The sequence below is a fragment of the Lepidothrix coronata genome, unplaced genomic scaffold, assembly GCF_001604755.1.
Source record: "Lepidothrix coronata isolate B3197 unplaced genomic scaffold, Lepidothrix_coronata-1.0 Scaffold33, whole genome shotgun sequence".
In the NCBI taxonomy this organism is placed as follows: Eukaryota; Metazoa; Chordata; class Aves; order Passeriformes; family Pipridae; genus Lepidothrix; species Lepidothrix coronata.
This window is the reverse complement of record NW_016690213.1, coordinates 4,274,914-4,297,480: the sequence shown is the minus strand read 5'-3', so window position 1 is coordinate 4,297,480 and position 22,567 is coordinate 4,274,914. Positions and strand designations below refer to the sequence as shown.

Here is a 22,567-nt window from a genome sequence, read left to right as displayed (position 1 = left end):
AGAATAAGTAGTAACAGATGATGAAGAAATTATTTTGCGTCCTGAACAAGACAGGCAGCAGTACTGCAGTGAGAATTTTAGCAAATCAAGGACATGATCTGGTGTTTAGTTGTAGTGATATAAGGTCAGAATCATTCTCTTAAAGGGGTTATGCACATATAAACAGTTTTGACTTCTACACCTTATTCTGCATCATCTTGCTTGACCACATACAGTAAAAAGTAGAAGTTAGGGAGACAGTGGTTGTGTGGAATGGAGTTGTAGTCGTTCCCATAAGCTTCCATTATTATGCTCATAAGAGGAAGAATGAATGCTGATCAGTATGTTCTGGGTGACCCCATCATTTCTCCATCATGCTGCCTGAGGGTTCAGAAAAAGTCTTTCTGGAAAATCCATTTGCAGACTTCCACCACTGCTGGAGATACTGTAGAAACTTGTCTAGATGGGGCAGCTGGCCATTGAATCTATAAGGGAATAATTAATTATTCTGCCCTAGCTGTGCCAGTGGAACATTATTGAGTGTGTTACGTTAGGAAGAAAAGCAACTTCTTTCTGAAATAATTATACTCCATGCCATTCCCACATAGGGAAGTTGTATGAAATACAGGAATGCTTTCTCTGCCTGTGTAATAAAGCCTTGAGCAATTTATTGTGGCCAAGCAGTGAAATACAATTGTCTGGCTAGCCTTGTAATACAAATGTCTGATAGACCTACTGATAACGTAGTTGAAGAAAACCAGCACAACAATGAACCACCAGCTCCCTTGTTGTCTGTGATCACCAGAAAGTAATATCTAACAGCTGGCTGCATCTAAAAGAGACCTTCTAGAAGATTCCCTTAATGAGGATGTTCTAGAAGACCTGAAAAGTACCCCAGCAAACCTAGGAGCCTTGTGACTTCAGCTGGTCATCCACAGTGTGACAGCACTAAGTGGCACAAGGGTTTGCAAGTGGATTATTGCTTGTGAGATGAGAATTGCCACTGGGGTGGTATATGCTGTCTGCCTGCTTGGGGTCTACCAAGTGAGCACCTCCCTCTGGGCAGTTACCTCTGATTAGTTTTAACTCTGTGTATGTAATTACCCTATGGATTTAACTTGGCTTGATTCCAACAAATAGTGTGAGTGGTGGGGTGAGGTGGATGTGGGAGAAGTAGGTGACGGATAGATCCCTGAGAGGTGGGATCATTTCCTGTTTCCTGCAGGGAATGGCATTTGTATCCAGCACTACTGGCATTATCTGAAGAAAGCTTGGTTTGCTCCAGGCAGATTGCAACAGCAAATTCATGGTCAGAGTGCATTGGTCAATCTCCAGTGGCAAAATTTTTGACATTGCTAAACAGGAGTTCTGCACTCCTAGAAACTAGAAAATTCAGAGCGCTCATGGCTTACAGTTGAGCCCAGATAGAGAGCTCCATTCTCTTACCTGTTTCCCACTGTTTAAACTAAGTTGAGTCTACCATCTAGATAAAGTTCACACATGCTGAAAATACTTTGATCATATTGGCAGTCCTTTTGCCAGTGCAGTGGTTTGTCAGTGTGTTTCTCTCCAGTGCTTCACTGCATTTGTTTTGTTTAGCTGTGAAAACAGAACTCTAACTTCTTTGAATGCATGTAAGAAATAGAATTCTAATTTTTCTCCATAAATAAATGTAGGACTGTCTGATACCCTTGCTCTGTGGAAATGTGTGGTTCTACTGCTGCAGAATGAAGATTTGGTAGTAAGGGATGCTGCTGCTGAAGTTATACAAGTGGCACAGTCTGAAAAAAAGAGCAATGAAAAAACAGGTACGTTAACTTTGCTTTTAAATATTATTGGATAGTTGGGAGGCAAAGGTATTTCTCTTTTCATCACAAACTTCTTGCTAACCGTAAAGTGCTCCATCCATCTCTTATAAATATATACCATGGAAGATAACAGAAAGTTTAACTATGCTTTCTTATTTTGCTTTTACTGTTCTTGGTGTAATTTACATATGGTTACATGGCTATGTGAAAAAAACAACAGCAGTATTCAGCTTTATGGTTCTTGCTGTGATGAGTCAACTACCACATAATTTCACATTTTTAAAGTTCTTTAATACCAGCTTTGGTCTAATATAATGCAGTGGAAGACACTCTTTGAATCCCAGGTCATTATAAGAGCCTGATCACAGAGAGATAGGAATCTAGGAAACAGTATTCAACTCACTGATTCATTATTAGACCTTGAAATCCATTTAGATCCAGATCAACAAAGACAATTCTCAGCATACCCACAATGTGCTTTTGAGGATGTAGGCCTTTTTGTCTGCCTGCCCTAGTTTACTCAACCCTATTAATTTTAAAATAGCCACAAAACTTGAGTAGGCTTAACTAATTAATGTGCTTCACTCTGAGAGTCTTTGCTGACGCATTCTTCCATGTGTTGTGTGTAAATTAGAATTTGCTACCAAGCTCGTCTCTCTCTGGTGGTCCCCACTGGTCTGTGCTACTCAGTAATGCCTGTACCAACTTGTCTGCAGCCAGTTCAAATTAGTCAGCCATCTCCGTGTAAGCTCACGCTAGGCTGGAGATAAAGCAACTCTGTGGTTTAAAAAAAAATAAGAAAAGGCAGCAAAATTATATGTTTGCCACTATGGTAGATAGAAGTAGCCAGGAATCTGCTCGTGTGGCAAGTGTTTTTTTGAGCTAGTGCTGTTCTGGCATAGTGCTATGGGGTAGAAGATGACAGAAGGAGGGATATGTCACGGACTGCTTTCATCCTTCTGTTAAATCCCACATCTCTGACTCCAGCACTGTCATCACAGCTCTGGCAATTTATCTAGTTCCAGCTACAGCTCTCTTGAGTGTCCAGGACTCTCTGTCTGTGTGCCTCAGGTCCCCAGCACTGTTCTTTAGGAGGCATCCTCAAGTGTCTCAGGATGGTACTTCCTTTGGAAATAATACAATGCTGGATTGTCTCTCTGGCTTCTTCTATCTTCTCCCTTCTTCCTTGTTGTATCCCAGTGCCAAGGGATATTTCTCTGTAAGTGGATGAGAGCTCTGTCCTACTAATTAATACTAAGGTCACATCAGTGCTTGCTCTTACAAGTTACCACTTTGCAAAGGAGAAGTGGCCATAATTGAGGAAATAACATCATAATTGTTTTATATTTGCTATGTTCCTAAATAGGATAGGGACCCCTCTCCCCAAACTTCTGTTAACCCTCTAATTACACTTAGTTGTACCTTCCTGTTTTTTCACTTACACTTCTTGTAATGAAATGAGTGTCTTTCCTCTGTGTCTAGAACAGAATGCTGTTTTTGCAAAGATAGAATTCAGTTTCTTTTTGCCTCCATTTTACATCATTATTGTTTCTTCCTGTGTTCTTTTTTCCACACTGACTCCCTTCAGTTTTTGTGATTTGCTTTCTAGTTTTGAGGGAGCAGGGCAAGGAGTTTTACCCTTGTGGTTTTTATTTATAACCAGAATAAAATAAGCTTACCTTTGTATGTTGTTTACTTCCATTTACCCTCTTTCTTTTCATGTGCATATGAGAGTATGCAATATGTTTGGGTCTGTGGTTTAGACATTCCATGGATCACCAGTGCTGTCTGTCCTGGGAATTTTTAAATTACATTCAAATATCTACTTATTTTTCTCAGTTTTCGCACCATGAAAGTCTGATTTTTCATCACAGCACTGATTTTAAAATAATCTAGGCTCATACACTGAAATTCATTAGAAGCCATGAAACAGCTCTCTTTAAACATTTTATTTGATAACAAATTGCTGGATGTACTGCACTGTAGAAATGCGTTATGGTGAGTTTCGTCTTTTACTGCTGTTAATTTGCCACACAGAGGGTAGGAATGCTGCTCACAACATATAAGCACTGGACTTGCCAGAAATTTTGGCACTGGTGTCTTCATATCCACTCTTCACAAAATTCTCTCTCGCACTGTATACACAGCATGTAAGGTAGCAGTAGACTGTAGCTGCCTGCAGAAGAACTGTATTGTCAGCTTGGGGAATCAACACCCTAAGTGCTTCATTTATATGTGAGATCCAGAGGAACCCCTGATTTCCTGCCCCTGCCCTTCCTGTATGCTGGCATCTTGTTTTCCTGTGAAAGAATAGAGTATGAAATGTTGTGCACTTGTGTGTAAAAGCTAGACCGAGGCTGAATTAGTGTCCTGCTTCAGCAGAGCAAGATGTGAAGTTGGACTGATGTTAACTATAACAAAGTTATTTGCAAAGATTGTTCATAGAGTTGTTATAGCACATTTTTCCTTTATGTGCATGTTGCTGAATAACAGTATAAATGTGTAACAGTATGATAGTGTCAAATAATAGGTATTTTCATGTCATTTATAGATGGTGAAACTGGAGGCAAATGATCCTGTCTATTATAGTGTGGTTTCACCTCCAGTAACAGCGCCTATCTTGTGCAATTCTTTGAAATGTTACCGTGAGCTCCTGGAAGAGAATATGAACTTGGTTTCTTGTTATTCCCTCATGGTTTTTAGTGACAGCAAAACCCCGATCTCCTCAAGTAACTAATCCATGGAGCTTTGGATCACTCAAATTATGAAAGCACTAAGCTTACACAGTCTGAAATGCATGGTAACAAATGTGATACAAGAACCCTGTGAAAACTGCAGCCCCCATTTTCGTTTGAAAGGACAAAAGCTCAAAAGACCAAACACTGATACACAGCAGGGCTCCTTGCTCTACCCTACTCTTCAACCCCCAATAAAAACCCTACAAAACCTACTGTTTATTTTTATGGAAGGCAAGGACTTTCATTGTTACCAGTAAATTTCATTTTTTAAAATTTATTTTATTCATACAGAGAAGCTTGTTTTAATTTTGTAGTATGTGCAAAAGCTCATAATTAGGAGGGGAAGTTACTGAGGTTGGCTGACAGCAGTCATTTTCTGAGCAGAGCAGGTCAAACAGAATCCTGTCTTACCAGAAAGGAGAAAAGCTTTTGTTTTCCTTGCTAAAAATACCAACTTAGCAGGTAGTTAAGGTTTTCCTAATAACTTGAACAATATAAATCCCATTTGTAACTCAAGGTATTGTATGTACACTTTGTTGTTGTTTCCTCATGCATTGAGGTGTAAACCTCTCGGGGATTGTTTTATTCCTTTTAGTATGAGGGAGGGTACAGGAAGTATTGTATTCAGTGTAAAGGTAGAATAGCTGCTTTGAAATCTAATTAAATTAGTGACCCATGGCTGTGTAAAGTCTAGACCTATTCATAGCAGCATTTCTTATACAAGAGAGTTACTCCTCACATTTAAGTCAGGGAAATAGGAGGGGTTTTTCTCTACTGATGATTGCTTTACTGAATATCCTGAAAAATTCAAGTAACTGCTGCAACAAAAACTGTACTTATTCAAGTCATTTTCCTCTGTGACTTTTTTTTATCTAGAGAACTATTGCCTGAAGTTATGAGCTTGTATTAGAGAAATTTGAATAAACTAATTTTTTTACTATTATAGCTAAGCCAATGCAATTCTATAAAATTCTATATAAAAAATACCTTTAGTCAGCTTAACCTTTATGTTGGTAAATTACCAAATTAACCTTAAAATGAGTTTAAGAGCATTTTTAGTGTCGTCAGCATTAGCACCAATTTAGCTGATTTTTAAAATTGAGCTGAATTAAGCTTAGATGAGCAATTAGAATTGCAAACTTGAGTAAATCCTTTGAAAGTGCCTGAATGATTTAGCAGCCTAAATGCTCTTCTTGAATATAATTTAGGCCTTCAGGAACCTTCTGCCGTGTGTATTGTGAAATAGCAGTTTTATATAGAGATGAGCAAGTCCGTTCATGGACTATGAGCTGTGTGGCTGCAGCAGAGCATTGTTCAGCCAAGGGTGGGTAAATGGCCCACTGTGAGCACCACCATCACTGGGTGCAGTGTAAGCATCTCTGAAAATCAGTCTAATGTTGTTATTTCCCTCAGTTTTTGAGTAATTCTGAAAATGGGATTGTGGCTATAAATTATGTGGTCAGTATTAATCCACTGGCCAAAATTTCAGGTGTATTAAACCCAATCCTTCTGCTCCCATTTCACATGCTTAAGAAATAATCAAGAGATGATACTCCTGTGCCAGGAGTTTCTGAACAAAAGGCAATGCAAAGCTGTCTTTTCTTTTCTTGATGGTTGTTCCCTTCTTGATAGATTCTACTTTTTATCTTCAATGACAAATGTCCTGTTTTTTTTCATTCACCAGAAAAAAAACAAACCAAAACATATTATTAGCTGGCTTGTTTAAAGAAGCTGACTCCACCTTCTGAAGGGCATCCTGTTGGGAAGGGGCTGGCACTACGGAGGAGACTGAGTTGAGATTCTGATGGAAGTCTTCATTGCTGAGTATTAACCTGTATTTTAGTGGCCCACAGTATTTCAGGTTTATCTTAATGTATCAGACTAAATGCATGTAGGAGCCTTTCAGCAGCAACTTTCATTTTGTTTATTGACTAGAAGGTATAAATATGTGTAAAGGGAGAAGTTAAAATGTGCTGCTTGGGGTGGCAGGGTGGAGAAAAATTATTCAATTAGATTGAAAAACTAAAATATTTTCAAGGTGACTCTGAATTCCTTTCTGGACTTCAGAAAGACTTTAGACCTAACTGTTTGACTGGTTGACCTTTCTCTTTGTGAACCATGCTGTCGTCTTGACATGAAGGAAAGCAAAGCAAGTGAAGGTATTGCTTGCACCTCTACTTCTTTTTTCACACATCATGAGTGGAAAAGTCAAGGTAAATTCAAAGTAAACTTCATTATTCTAGAATTGGTGGGGCTGTCATAAATGTGTGCGGAAGAAGGTTTATCTGCATGGGGGTTTATTTGGAAGTGATGGTTTAAATAAGCTTTAGCAGAGGTAGGACAAGTCAAGGGTAGATCAAGAGTTAAGAAGAAATCCTACTCAGATTGTTTTCTTATTTCTATCCTCTAAAAATCTTCCTTGGTTAACCTAAGGCTGTGCAGAAGGTTTCATACATATATGCCCTAAGAAGATATAGTAAATCACTTGAGCAAGAGATAAGAGATAAGGCAGTCTGTGTGATGTTAATGCAGCACAATGGTCTGGCAGTCATCATCGACACCACAGGGGATATCAGCAAATCATGGGTGACTGGCATCATCCCAAAACTTGTACCCCAAATATCCTTTACAACTGGCCCATGAAGCGTTTCAGGACAAGTGGTTCAGATTTCATCTGCTCCAGTTGCTAGTGAAACAGCTACGAGTAAATGCTGGGCAAACCTGAAATGCTAAAAATACCATTGACATCGGTGGTGTTTAGCTGCATGATGAAAGCATCCCACATATTGCATGGGAAACAGTAAAGAAAGGTATTTTATTTTATTCGTTGCCTCATCTCCTTGTCGACATTTGAAACTATGTGTTTAAACTATTCCTTAAAATAAGTGCAAATTTTGGCCGTAGCAAAAGGAGCTTTTCTTCCATGTGTTTATGGTTGGGTAAATGCACTAAATAGATTTCCTAAAGCTTTAGTACATCAGCATGTCAGGTTAACCCCCTATTTACTTACAAAGTGCTAAGTCCATGCTGTGGGATTGGAGATGGAAAATGACTGGAGGTTAGAACCTGTGCAACACTGCTGTGTGCAATATGCAAGTTTTAAGTTGCTGTGTCTCTCTCGATGAAATATAAAGGAGAGATGTTAACAACCTGTTCAGAACTCTCCTTTTTATGTGACTAGTGTGTTCATCCTCTTGCCAAACTAGGGTTCAGATTCACCACTTTTTGCTCTGCTTCTGTACTGGCATAACCTTCCAGTGAGGCAAATAGGAGGACTGTGGTGAATAAAAGAAATGTCAGGTTACTCTGATCCTGGACAAAGATTATTGTGTAAGGTTCAGCTTTTCTCATGCACTAGGTGACTTGCCCTGATGTTCAGGTTAGGCTAATAGGCCTCTGAGGCCCCAGACAGCTCCTTCAGTTGTGGGTCTTAAAACCAGTTCTGCCAGCTGTCTGGCTTTGAGGAATAAGTGGTAATTGCCCAAACATAAACTAGGGAACTGCATGCAAACTGGTTTAAGGATGCATTAACTGGAGTCTGTGGCAGGATTGTAGGTGATAGATTTCCTTTGCTTGATTGAAGTCAGACTTGTGCATTTTCTTCTCTATTCTGAGATTTGAATTTCTTCTCTATTTAGCAGTTTGATGGGGGGGTTTACAAAAAGAACAAAGTCAGAACCTGACTGTAGAAAGAGCTGTGCTGAAAGTGCCTGGAGCTCTTCCACTAGCCAGCTTGAGAATGGAGGTTGGTTGGCAGTGCTGTGGATGGGTGGCTACAGCTGCATACAGAAGACTGAACATTTTCATTCTAGATATGTGACTTGCTGTGATACAGCTGCTGTGGTGTGGAAAGTTAAGAGCTTCCTAAAAATGGGTCACTTTCAGATCCTTCCTAATGCACTGGGTAGGAAAAAACAGCCAGTTGGAAAGAGCATTTAAAAAGTACTTATTGCCATCCATGATTTTCAGGCTATCTTGAGAGATGCTTATAATTTTGGAATCTGTTGGTCAGAAAAATCTCCCAGTCAGGTATTGTGATACGCCATGGGTGCTTGGGAATGGTCCAGAAGTTCTCATAGTGTGGTCTGGGTTACTAATGGAAAGCTGCTAATCATATTAGCCAAAATATGTTTATGTTCCTTGTATCGGGGACAGATATGTTTATGTTCCTTGTATCGGGGACAGATATGTTTATGTTCCTTGTATCGGGGACAAGTGGAAGGAAGGTTAATGAAATTTTTTTCTAGAATCAGCTCAAGGATTTCTTCTGCTTTGTGAGTACTCTTGATAACTGCATTCTGGTAACTAGATGTGCAGCTCACTAAACAGAACTGGATTTCTAAGCCTGCTATGAAAGAACAGTATGTTAGGGTTTAAATGGGAGGTGGCATTTATCCAAATGGCCTTTAAGCAGTAGAAAGAAGAATAGACATAGACAAGATCCATCCAGGCAGAAGCAGAAGAGAGTATGGAAAAGTTTTGATACAGTCAAAAGCAACAAAAAATCACAGGAGCAGAGCAGAGCTGCTCCTGTTGCAGAATGAGATGATTTTCTAGAAATTAAGTTTACTTTCAAAAGCTTATGCATGGAATCTGTGTGACAGTCTGTGTTATAAGCAGTACTTGAGGCCTGAGTGGAGAGGTGTAAAGTAGTGGCGGCAGTTTGTGGTATTATATTCAAACATAGTGTAGGACTTTGTATTCAGAGACACTGTAAGGTGATGACATCTCTTCAGTTACATTAGATAAGGCATGTTGAGGACAGGAGGAAGGTCAAACAGCTGTGTGTGTATTCTGGGAATCCTCTGAAGCGGGCCCAAGTGAGGGAGGCAGCGGGTGCTCTGCTGAGAATTACTAGAACACTCTGCACGGTGAAGAGCACTAGATGTTACTGAAAAGTAGTGTAAACCGTGGAAGGTAACATCACTGATAACATACTTAAGCTGTCTGTAATTATAGGATCGTAAGTAGAATAGCGTTCACACAGAAAAAGGAGAGAGTTCTGAAAATGTTGAATGTTGAGCCTTCTGCTTAAGGGACCCTGCCTCTGGCTGCATCTTTTTTTCCCTTCTGTGCTTTTAATGGTCAGTACTTCCTTATGCATGCACACAGAGTAGGATTTATGCAGAGAGACAAATGTGTAATGATGGCCATTTAAATCCTGGCAAACTAAATAAGTGGCAAATACCTGTGCTATTTGGTGACTACCTGATGACTATGATGACGCTGTATTTAAGAAGTTTGTTCCAGAAAGCAAAATGACACGTGGTAGAGATTATGAAATACTTACTGTGGCTAGAAGCTGTAATTTGGGGTTTTTTTACATCTGTGGTAATAGTTCTAAGAAGGTAACAATTACAGGTCAGTTGCAAGGATGAAAGAATTGAGGTCTAGGAGTGTAAATGAATTCATCTGGTCTCTCTGTTAAAATAAATGTAGGGCTGTTTCAGGAGCCTATTTGACATGCAGCCTAGTTGGATCATATTTTCATGCTAACAGGTATATTTTGTGTATTTGTAGTAATATTTCTGTTATACCTGACATTCTAGTTTTATATCCTAAAAATACCTCCTATTGTTATGAAAACTTTTGGAAGATCTGATTGGGAAGTAATTAGGTCTTCAGAATTGCATTTGTAGTATGATTGTTTCACTGTTTAATGGTGACTCTTGAATAGTATTTAACTGTTGTCCTTAGATACAGAGGACATCTTCAGTTGGCTGGAAATATAGTTTAAATATTTTTGTTCAGAAAACTCTTTAGTAATTACCTTTGGGCTCAGGGACCCATTGTTGAATATGTTGACTGCCTTTTTTTTTTTCTTTCTGATGCCATTGTAGGGAAAGGCTGTCCACAGCTTACCTCCTAAACTTGGAGTCTTTGTGTGTGAGTAAAATAATAATGAAGAAGCATTGACTTAAAGCCAAAGTGAATTCACACCCTCCTGCAGTTTTTTTATGAAACTTTCTAAGCTTATGAAACCAGATTTTCTGATATATGCTATAAAAGTGTTGTCCCTGTTAGCTTAACAAGTGTGTGCCCTTTTGCTATAAGCAAAATAGCACCACTGTTGATCATCTTTTTCTTTTAAAGCATTTCACTTTATTTCTGAGAGAGAACTATGGTATGTTAGTGTTAAAAAAAATCTCTTTGTTTCTTTTATTGCATTGCTTTTTACTCCTGATTAATTATAGAAAAAGTAAGCAGCACTCTTAATTATATTCATTGAAAAAATAGTTTTGCAAACCAGGACAGTAAATTATGCAGTCAGCCTCTGCAGGAGTAAACAAAAACTGAAGGACTGATCATAGTCTTCTGAATAGAGCTATTTCATGCTTTCTCTAAACAAGCTGGAAGTGCAGAAGAGCCAATGCTTTGGAGCAAAAGTACTCTGTTCCACAGGAGTGTGAAAGAATGTCAGGGAAGGCCAGGGGGAAAAAATTGTATTATCCACCCTATAGGTCATGAAGAGCTGTAGTAGATTTTTTGTTGGTTTGGTTTCTTGTCTGCTTTTTGTAGGTGGCATTCTGCATTGCTAATTGTGGGCATGCTAAGAATCAAGAAGAGTGTTCAGCTTTTTAAGCATATTTAGACTTGTGAAATACTATTTTAACAGACATAATAGAAGTTCTGTGATATATGAAGGTTGCAGGACCTGGCCTATAGTCTGTATGACGTTTTGCTACTGTATTCAGCTCTTGTTATGCCAAGGTTCAAATGTATTATTTGAATAAATGGACTCCAATTTTATCAGTTAGAAAAAGTGAAATGAAATTTTCACTAACAATGCTGTAGCTTGTCCTTTATCTGTAAAAATGAAGTCTGGGTACAAATTGCATTGTTTTGCTGACCAGTTGCTGCAGTTCTTTTATTAACACTGCTCCTTCCGTTTCAGTGCTGCTGTGAAAGGGTAAAGCTGTCCCAAGAGATTTCTTTTGGAAAGACCAATGGCTACAGATCTGAGCAGTTTGATGTGAGGGACAGTTATTATAAAAATTTTTTTTTTTAATCTAGATTGTATTGAAAAATATCTAAGCAACAATAGAAAAGAAATCCTGTTACTTCAAGAAGAATTGTGTAATGATTGAGAATTGAGAAAAGGGAGTAAGGGAAAGAAGAACATTGAAGGAATTAAAGGGAGTTGCATACAAATTAAAAGAAAATAATTTCATTTCTTATGGAGCTCACTTTCTCGGAGCATCCAACCAGGGATTAGATATAGTTAAAATTCAGGATATGGAAGTTAGTGGTAACTTTTTAATCATTTGTTACCTGGCCCAAGTGAAAGCTGGAACAAATAGGGTGCTATTCTAACTAGGACTGTGCACAAAAAGGCTTTAGTTGCCCATAGTCTGCAACTATCCCCCTCCTCCTAGGACAACTTAAGATGCGGAAATTCAAATGGATATGGACCAGCATATCCAAAACCTCTGATGTTTTTGGTATCCTGAATATTAACTTCATGTACAGAGCAGTTGAGTACTGTATGCTGGAAGTTCTGAAGGGAAAGATTTGGGAGAGCCCCGGGTAAGCACATCCCTACACACATGGCATTCTTTGTAAAGGCTGAGATGGAATGCATGCACAAATCATGTGACAAGCTGGAGAACTTGCTAAATTTTACGAGTTTTCAGTGAATTATTTCCATACCCTCGTTACCTCATAGTCCAAAATGTGCAAAACTTTAAAAGTCTGTTTCAGTACTGTAGACATCTAGTTTGTAAACGGTTCATATATGAACTAAATTCATGAAATGTCAATTTAAATATCTGTATTATTCACAGAAAGAATACAGAAATGTCTGCTAAGAAGTGCATGGGAAATAATAAAATTACTTTTGGTAAATGTCTTACTTACGGAAGCATGTAGGATATCGATACTTATTTGTAACGTTTTGCATCTAGAGGTATTTCACCAAGAACGAGGAGATGATGATACATTTCTGCAAGCAGATTTTTGCACGCAGAATTTAATTTGTGTTTGTGTGGGTGGGCATGAGGTAGAGAATATAAATACCTTTGGAAACTAACCTAAATCACCACCTTGTTTTCATGTAAGTCAGCATTCAGAAGTTTTAATGACCAAGATAGTAGCTACCTGTGCCATAGTCAAAGCAGCACCCTAGAATGGATGTTGGTTTTGTTGTATTACTGATTCCCTGCATCACAGCCTTCCCATTGATTTGCTCTCTTTAATTCCTGGTGTGTTGATGGTGGGGGTGGGAAACAGTTATGGGACACAATGGGCTCTTACTTCAAAACTTAAGATGTGTAAAACTCAACATCTCTTTTTTTCTGTAATCAGTTCCAAATGAACTCTTACAAGGGGAACTCGGAACTGGCTTGGTTGAACAAATCGATTTCTCATGCATGAGAAGGTAAAGTTAAACATCACTGGGAAGGCTAGAAATTTAAATTTTGAGAATTAGAGTTTTTATAAAGGGCTTTTGATTTATTAGATTTAGAGCAAGACTGTTGAAATCACCTTGAGGAGCAGAATTATTTATGGCAGCTGCTTACAGTACCAGTGTAATGCCACTTTTGCATGTTTTTAATTTTGTTCCTTCACATGGTCTGTGCTGTGTTAATGATCACCTTGTCATGCTGGCAGTGGAAAACCGTTTTATAAATAATTCCCACTGGTAAGATGAAAGTGTTAACAGAAATGCTTTAGTGAAGGTCTTGATTAACTTATGCACTTGGCTTGATCACAGTGAAGCTTAGACTTACAATATCTTGTTACCAGGACTAATAAAACCCATTCATTTTCTTCGTGTACTATGTTAATTACCCTTTTACTTTCCCGCATGGGCAGACATACACAGACTGATTTCATATTGGTGTTGAAGACCACAGTTACACTTTTAGACTTCTCTTTGCCTTACTTACAAGCTCATACCCAAACAAAACCAACCTTCCCTAATTCCAGAATCTGTATATTGTAATACCTGACCTTTAGGACTGTAGATTGTTACATTTAGGTGCTCAGCCTAACCTACTTTTGCTATAAACAGCAGAAGATAGATTTTTTTAATTTACTTGTACTTACTGAAATCTCACTGTCTAATGTACAGGCATTAAGAAGCACAACTAAGAACTGAATTTCCAAAATATCTTTCTTCATTAATTCAAATTCCCCAAATATAAATTATTCCAGTAAATCTTGCAATATAGTATACTAACATACCATATTCCATCACCACCACCTCTCAGAAACATCAGGAAAATAGCTATGTGCCATGTTCTCTGAAGCCCAGTAGCATTAGGATCTAATAAACTCTGTTAATGAAGGGCCTTTCAGAAAAGATGTTCTCAATATTGATTTCCATCTCCTAAAGCAACCTCCTTGGGCATTGGATTAGGTGATCTCCAGAGGTCTCTTCCAACTGTAATGATTCTGTGAAAGAAACGTTTGTTGGGTAGATTAGGCAAAATCATACTCAGGTAGGAAATAGTCTTTCAGGTTATATACCAAAATATAGGTGATTTGATACTTTGGAGCCAGTGACTTCCTGCTCCCCTAGTGCAAGGTCAGCACAGACCTTGGAGTGCAAATAAAGTGGGATGTGAGGAGAACCTAGGGATAAAGAGATGTCAGGGTGAAGTAGTACTTACATATACAAACTGAATTCTTTTATATTCTGATCTGTAGAACAAACAGTGGTTTTGTTTCACATTCATAGAAGTAGTAGAGACAATACAGGCAGCCCTTGCTTGTCAGTTCCCTTCATTTGCAATGTGTTTTGAATTTTACTGTGATCATACGGGTGCCACTGCAGGAGGCTGTCACAGAGTAAAGGTAAATTCTCCAAATTAGAGGATTTTACTTGAATCTCACAATTAGTGATGAAGGCTCAACTAGTGCTGTCCATGGCAAGGTGAAGCAGAATATGGCCTTTCCTGAAGGAAACTTGTTTGAAACATGCAGATGGAAAAATAAGATGTTAAAGACAGAAAGAGTCTTTATGTTAAAGACATATGTTACAGTCACAATGTGGACTGTAACTTCAAATGGCATTATTTAATTAAAAGAAAAAAAGGAACAAAAGTTCCTTGTGCTGTGAAGTGAAGGAAGCTTGGAGTTTGGTGGGGTTTTTTTCATGGATTTGTTTCGCAGATAAGTGGATTTTCTGATGTCTGATGACTGAAGTTTCAGCCTTTCACTAGGCATGACAGCAGTAGGGTCTCTTTTTCTTTACCCAGCTGGCTAGTTTCATAGAAACAAGACTTAATATTTCAGATTCCCTTGTCCTTTTTGTCAGACTGGATTGAAATTTTGCAGCTGAACCAGAAGTTGTGGTAGAAAACACATACACAGAAACATGCCTCCTGATTTCCTTATTTTGTTTAAAAATGGGAAAACTATCCCTTTGATGTTGTTTATTTTTTCAGATTGCCAATCTGATTTAATAAAATATACCAGAGTTATTCTTTTCTATGCACTGAGTGCTCCCTTCATTTCTACCTGCCCTCACACTTCATCCTCTGTGGTTCTTGCACCTTTTCAACAGATCTTGAATTGACCTCTGTAAACTTACTGCCTTCTGCTTTTCCGTCTCATTCTCTTTGTAATTTGTTTTGTAAATTAAATTGTGTGAACTGAATATTTTTATATGGAGGGTTGATGGGCTGTTGTTAGGGTTGCCTAACACTTTTCGGTATAAAATCCTGGTTTTCAGCTACTCATGTTAATCCTTACTAGTTGGTACTGAGTTTTCTCTATACTGTATTTTTGTAAACTTTAATTATTTGATTTTTGTTACCATAGACATGATTCTACATAGGAAATTAGAAGAAAATGCTGTATTTGCACAGGCTATAAAAAAATTTTAAGGCCTTTTCTTTTAATGCTCTTACACGGGTATGCTTTGGATATGCAGGACATTTTTGGTAAAATATGTACAAATTTGGCTGAGAAACAGGATTATAAAATGCTGTAGTTTTCAGTATAGGTAGGTGTATACACAATAGAGAGTGAAAGGAGCCTAAAAGCTAAAACCTCCAAAGATGCTTGTGTTCACTAAGCAGCTTAAATTTCTCTACTCCTGACATTTTTTTGCCTGCATTCTGAGCAGGGCTACTGAGGATGCTCTGTGCTGGGAACATTGCCTCACAAGGACTGTACAGCCATGGCTGTAGGTAGCTCTGGTCCAGACTGTGTTCACATACTTTAAATAAAAACTCTTGTGCTTTCTGTAATACTTCTGAGTGGTCAGCAAAATGGGGGGAGATGAGTCATCACTTCTGAAAAGTGGTTAGGATAGAGAAGGGGGAGAGAGTAAATTAGAAAAATTTGGTTGACTGCTGAAGGAGTCAAGCTGAAATGATGAGAGTAAGGGATCGAGAGGTGCTGCTCAATCTGGTCAGGAGAGGAGACTCGCTCTTGGCGGTGTGAGAGGTGGGCATACTGGAGGAGAAAGGAGGAAAAAGTTCTTTGGTGAAAGACATAATGAGAGAGGCTTTTGAAACATTCAAAAGAGAAAGAATGTATGAAAGAAGCAGAATGGACAAAGAAGATAAAGCAGAACACTTTCCTGTGTTTTGGGACACTGTGACTGGAGGTAGTCGTGAGGCCAAGTGTCAGACTCAGGGTTTAGCTCGTCAAGATAACGAGACCTGTATTGAGATACCATGGAGTCTGGTGACTGGGGCTAGGTAGAAGACACTGGAGCAGTGCTATGGATATACCTCCCACCTCCACAGGTGCTACCATTTCCTATCATTTCATTAGTTTCAAGTGGTCAGCCTTGTGGCTTCACTACTTTTCTGATGCATGAGAGTCAATAAAATGCATTATTTGGGTAAGGTATAGATTTCTTTTTCTTTTCTTGAAACTTGGCATATTACACATATATGTTGCCATCTTGCTCCTTCCATCTTTCCCCACACCAAGAATATTTGGAAGATTGCAAGGTCAAATATCCAAATGGTAGGAAATCCAACTTTAATTCAGCCTTGTACTGCTGCATGTATGGAGAAGCAAGGATAAATTACACTATCACTATTGGGTTTTTTTACAGAAGTTCTTTCATAATTCATTAGACAGTGCAGATTTGCTCTGGTGATGAATCAGGAACATACAGTATAGGAAACTATCATCTCCAACAGTACTACTGCCTCAGTTGCAAGTTGAATGTGATAAAGAAGTAAGATCAGGATCACAAGAAGGGACATGTCAAAGCTATTTAGTTTTGCTCTCGTGATTTGCATTCTGTCCCTGCCTCTCCCAGAGAGCTGTTTTGTGCAGGTAAGCAAGTCATTCCAAGCAGAGTTTGGAAAGGAGGTCACTACTTTGCCGAATGCTTAGCTGGATACCTTGAGGGCATGATTTGCAGGAGTTCAGAGCACACACAGCTGAAGCCAGAGGGAAATGCATTTTGAATATTAAAGCATTATGGGGTGCTGACTCCTCAGTGAAACAGGTCTCAGATCAGACATAAAACCAGTCCAAATTTTTTAATCTTCATGACTGTCTACTCTGTCTGCAGAATAGATAGTGCCATTCCTTCTTTCCGTGTACATCGTTCTAAATGCAAGTGCTTTATGAAGCACTCCATATCACGATGAATGACTGAGAGTCACAGGTTACTTAGCCATTCTGTCTTCTCTGCCTATTTAGAATATTTTGGAATATTTTGAATAAGAGAGGTCAAAGCCATTTATTAAATGCGTAGAAAATAGAAGGAGAGTTTTCTTCCCTATGGTGGGGAAGTCCCTGGTGTTGCATAGTTCATATCTGCATTACTATGTGAGACACAAATGTTTTAATTTTTGTGGTGTCTTGTGCAAAGAGCACTTATATTCAGCACACTGGGGAGAGCATTCACAGCACTATCTTAGTTCCTTCTCAGTTGAAGAGGCACAAACCAATACCTCAAAGGACTTTGAAGGAAATGGAAAAGACAAATGTAAAATCTCTGTTAGACAAGTATATTGGTATCTATGTTAGACTTTCTGTTGAAGAACTCTGGTTACTGATTGAATACTATTTATCAGTCAAAGAGTCTGTGTATATATATTTACATTTTATGCAAGACTAAGCAGGTTCTGCTCCTTCTGTAAATTTACTTGGAAGAAGGCCTCAAAGTAATTCATACAAACCATGTTACAATTTACTGATCCACCTGAGTGTGCCGAGGCCTCCAGAATTGTGGTGTGTCTGCTGAAGATGCAGATGAAGTTGCAGGTAGCCACCCCCCAGAGGTCTGGGATGGATGCATACCATCCAACTCTCTTGGAGCCTGCTAGAGGATGCCCTGATGACAGCTAGAAGCTTCCTAGCAAGTCTTAAGCCAGCTGGTATGCATTTAGGCTGCAGTTGTATGGAAATGCCAGAGCCTCAGGTGTTTCAGTAAGAGAGGTATAAGTAAGTCATGTGATTTCCAAATAGGTGTGGACCTGCCCATGTAAATGGAAGTATCCTGGGTCACTAAAGGTGCAAAATCCAGAAGTCACCTAGGTGGCAAGAGCTGTGAAGGAAAAAGGAGGAGAACAGCTCCTTGGGATCTCTTTAATGTGAATATCTTCTTGGGAAGAAACATTGAGTCCTGATTCTAGAAATGCCTCAGCCACACGAGGGTGATAAGGATCACCAAACCTATATTTTGATCAAGACTTTTGTTAGTAGAGTGAGGAATATGTATGTGTCATTTCGGAAAGAAGGGCCAGAAACTAATTCACTCTGAAGTGAAATCATTGGTGCATCATCTTCCCAGTAAAAAAGAGCAAAGGTTCTCTCATGGAGAGAAAATGTTCTTGAAAAAATTTTCAGAGATAAGATATTTTCCATTCCTGATTGAGACTTGTGGCTGTTTACCTGTTAGACATTTGCAGGAAAACTGCCCCTAAATTCTCCTTAGGTCACTGTCCGTGAGTGATCTGTAGTCACTGAATTGTTGAATAGGAGGTCCCTGGCAGCATCTGCTTGTCTATAGGACCATAGTTTGAGAGTCAGGCTGACTTCTTTTGCTGTAATGTCAGAAAACTTTGTACAACAGATCATACTATACTGCAGAGAAATCAACTTGCAGCAGGCATTGGAAGGCATTTTGGTCTTGGCGGAAAAAACAGAAGAACGTTCTCTTGGTCACTTGTACTTATCCCTTGTATTGTGAATGTTTTGTGGTCCTGGTAGCTTTTCAAATTACCGTGTGTTTGCAAACTTAATTATATTTTCATAGCATTGTGTATCTGTGTATATATTTGTCAAGACAAAGATAAAAATAATGTGAGCTGTCCTTGACACACACAAGTTTCAATCCTTAGAAAGCATCTGAATAAGACAGACAATCTGAATTACATTGGAAGCTTGTAAGGGTGGTTGGGGTTGGTTTTATCAAGTGTTCATATGGTGAGCAATTTCTGTGGGGTTTTGCTCTTTAGAGTATTCTCTTATATGGTGAGGAAATGGCTAGTAAGGAAGCTGAGACTGCATCATGAAAATTTTGGCATAAATTATTATACAAATATTTATGGCACTTTCCATAAGACCAGCTTTGTAGCCATTTCATTTTGAATGTCACCCTTTTTTAATAAGTAATATGAAACAAAGATAAAAAATAAATATAAACCATCTTAAAAACAGTTTCTCCCCATACAATTTCATTATACGGTATCAGAACAGATACGATGACTGAGGTTCCCAGGTTGCTTTTTTGCTATTCTGCTCGAAAATACCTTCATTCAGTAAGTCACACACACACTGGAATCAGATGTTTTGTAGTAAGTTAGCAGGTGTGCTCAACAGCCACAGTTTTCAGGAATCTGCAACTCTGCCTTATCCCACCCTTTAGATAGAACTGCTGGAAGAAGGATGGGAAATACCAATGTAAACTGTCATTCAGGAGAAAATGTAGAACAAGATCAAAGCATGTTGTAACCCAAGTGGCCTTGAAAATTAGAAAATTTTTCAGTAATCTAAAGCTACTCTAAATTCTAGTAATTCAGAAGTGAAGAGTTTGCTTAGCAGTTGTCATCAGCTGAGTCAAGCATGCATCTAGAACAAGGGTTATAGCACCAAGGTTTAGTGTTGTATCAGTACTTGTGTAGAAATACATAGCATTTTTATGCCTGTATTTGTGTCTTGCAAAAATTCCACCAACATGCACTTAGTAATTCAGATCAATTGATATAATTAAAGAAAAAGGAGAGAGAACTTTTGCATTGAGACTCCTAACTGTCTTAGCAAGATTTATTGGTGTGTATGGCACTTGTTAAAATCAGTGCCTTTTGCAGGGGGCACTTTATATTACTTCTTTTTGAAGAATTACATAATATAAAAATGTGTAAGCACTGTGATTTTTTACTTTGTATTCCCAAATTTATGTCAACACCTTACAAGTTGTTCTCAGCCCACTTAGACAAGGTTAGATCATCACATGGATGAAAGAACTGTTTGCTTTCTAGAATACAATGCCACTAATTAAAGTTGAAAGTGAATGGACTGAATTAGAATCAGCTCATCCATCAAAGACTGGCTACTGATTATTTACTGACAGTGCTTCATTTAGCTCTATTAATTACTCAGTGGCACTGTTATGTAAAGGTCACGCTTGAAAAATTAAGAAAGAATACATGGAAAATTATTGTATGTGCTCAGTGCTGGAGTCTGGAAATAGTAAATGTTAAATGGAGTGTTCATGTAAATAATCTATTAAATGTGTTTTTCTTATCAGCGTTTTAATTGCAATTGAGTTAACAGGACAGCAGCTTACAGATCTTGATAGGCTTCTTATGCAAGTTGTGATGGTCATGGCTATGACTCCATAGCAATAAAGGAAAGTGTGCCTTTCTATTACGGCTTTTAAAATAGTTTGGTGGGGCTTTTTTGAGTTTTCTGCCCAAATTATACTGGTTTACAGGTATTGAAGGAGAAGAATTTTCTGCACTTGTCTGTATTGATTACCCACCGTTTCCTTATTCCTTTATCCTTTAAATAACAAACCTTTTACCAGCATTCCCCAGATGGTATTCTGAAATTCCAGCTATGATACAGAGGTAGATGTGTCTCCTGTGTTCCTGCAGCAGAGCTGTAATATACATCTCATTCACTCACATTCAGTAACCTTTATCAGAGCTAAGCAAAAAGTTATGTATAGTTGAAACATGCTAATAACAAGAGTATTTAGTTCTAGTGATACTGGTTTTAAAACTGTATTTATCTTAATTTTTTCCAATAAATACACAATTTGAGTTAAAAAATGTATGTTCTCATTGGCAGTGTTTTAAACAATTAGCTGAATAGTATTTTTACCTTTTCAAAAGGAAAAGCATGAGTGGGTTTAGGCAGGGGGTATTGCTATTTAAATTGGAACATGGCTTTGGGGGAGAGGTTCTGCAAAAACAGTACTGTAAGTGGTAAAGTCCAAATGCTCATTTCCTCTGACAGATCTGTGAGCTGTGGTTGTTTTGTAATAAAACCCTTTGTGTACAGAAGGCATGGCTCACATGGGAAAAGCTTATGTATTCATATATATATATATTTAAAAAGGGAAAAAATGTAGTTTCTGAGTTGAAAAATATTGTTCAGTTCACATTCCAAAAAAGGGCTTGAAAAGATGAATATGTGTGTGCTTTTTTGCTCAAGAAGGGACTTTAAATTTCTGCTCAGTCTTGAGCTGTAAGTTTCCATCATAATCAGACATGTTATTAACTCAGATCTGTTTATAATCAAGGTCAAAGCTGAGAGCAGCATCACTGCCACTCTACTCAGAGACTGCAACTATTAAGAAATTAGTTTTGATTAGTTTGTTTTGTAATGGTGTTGTGTTTTGACATCGTGTTGGGTGATGTCAGGAAGGGCCTCTTTTTAAAGTCATCCTGAAAAAGCACGGCTATAAAACAGACTCAGGCAGGGAAATGGAAAACAGATGAAGTGGTTGTACGTCATCTAGGGACTATTTCTCGAGAGGATAGAAATGATCTAATCGCCTTTGATTTTATGAAACACTATGAAAAGGAATCTGCTTATATATTAGATTTTACATAAATGGTCATTTTAAAAAGTGGAAAGTTTGATGTTTGTAACTTAAATTGACACTGTGCAATTGCAAGAACCATCTGCCAACTATCCAGATACAACAGTTACCATTTCTACATTTTCTTCCTCTTTTTTTTTTTGTTTGTTTCATTTTGTTTTACTTCTCAGTTTTCCTCTTTTAATTTTAGTGCCCAGAAAGGTGATAGCACTCTAATATTATTTATGGAGACTGAGTTGGTATGAGCATCCCTTTGCTTTCTATGTACTGCCACTGCTTTTCTTCTGCCCTGTGGTTTTTCTGGTGGCAAGACACCTATGTGTTGACTTGCAGTGGAGTTGCACTATTCCTGTGTACCTCAAGGTAGAACATATAAGCAGGTTATTTCAACATAAGAAATGCAGTTTCTAAGCTCTTTTAACTCTTGGGTTGGGCCAATGGGATTTTATTTCTTTTTTTAAAAAAATTTTGTGAAGCCTAGCCATACATAAGCACATTCTTTTAAGTAAAAAATATATCTGTGGCACTGCCTCACTCAGATCTCTTATATTTGATATGTTGAGAGTAGGGGCAAACTTCACTATTACTGAACACCAAAAAGAAGGAAATCTTTAATACAACAAAAAGTGATTAGTGGTTAGGTGAAAATTTCCATTTGCAAATCTAATATTGCAGATATTAGTGACTGCGATGCTGAATCTGCTGTCAATTGGATGGGAACCTGATATCTTGCTTGATATTCAGAATCTTGTTATGGTGATGTATCAGAAAACATGAGATAAATCCCCAGTTTTGTCAAGAGTGATCTTTGTTGCTTTAAATGTCCGTGCTTGCCTTTTGAAGCAAGAATACTACCTCATTTTATCAGGGTGTTACGAGGTACCATATTGATTGTGATGTATTGTTGTTTATACCTAGGTAGACAGCACTTTGTGCAAGAAAGTAAAAAATATTTTACCAGTTCAGATGGTAAATACTCTGCCCAAAATACTTTCTGTAGTTTCAGTGGAAGAACTTACCCTATATTTTTTCCTTGAAAACTTCCTTGCTGTTGGTACACTGAGGCT

The 22,567-nt window shown here is 38.2% G+C and overlaps 1 protein-coding gene across 1 annotated transcript in view; it reads left to right on the top strand.

Moving 5' to 3' along the window:
* Positions 1-22,567, top strand: part of THADA (THADA, armadillo repeat containing) — a 172,776-nt gene that overhangs the window by 142,671 nt on the left and 7,538 nt on the right. The window contains exon 36 of the mRNA XM_017811614.1: positions 1,656-1,787. Coding sequence (XP_017667103.1) covers positions 1,656-1,787 — 132 coding nt within the window. The remainder of the gene's footprint in view (positions 1-1,655; positions 1,788-22,567) is intronic.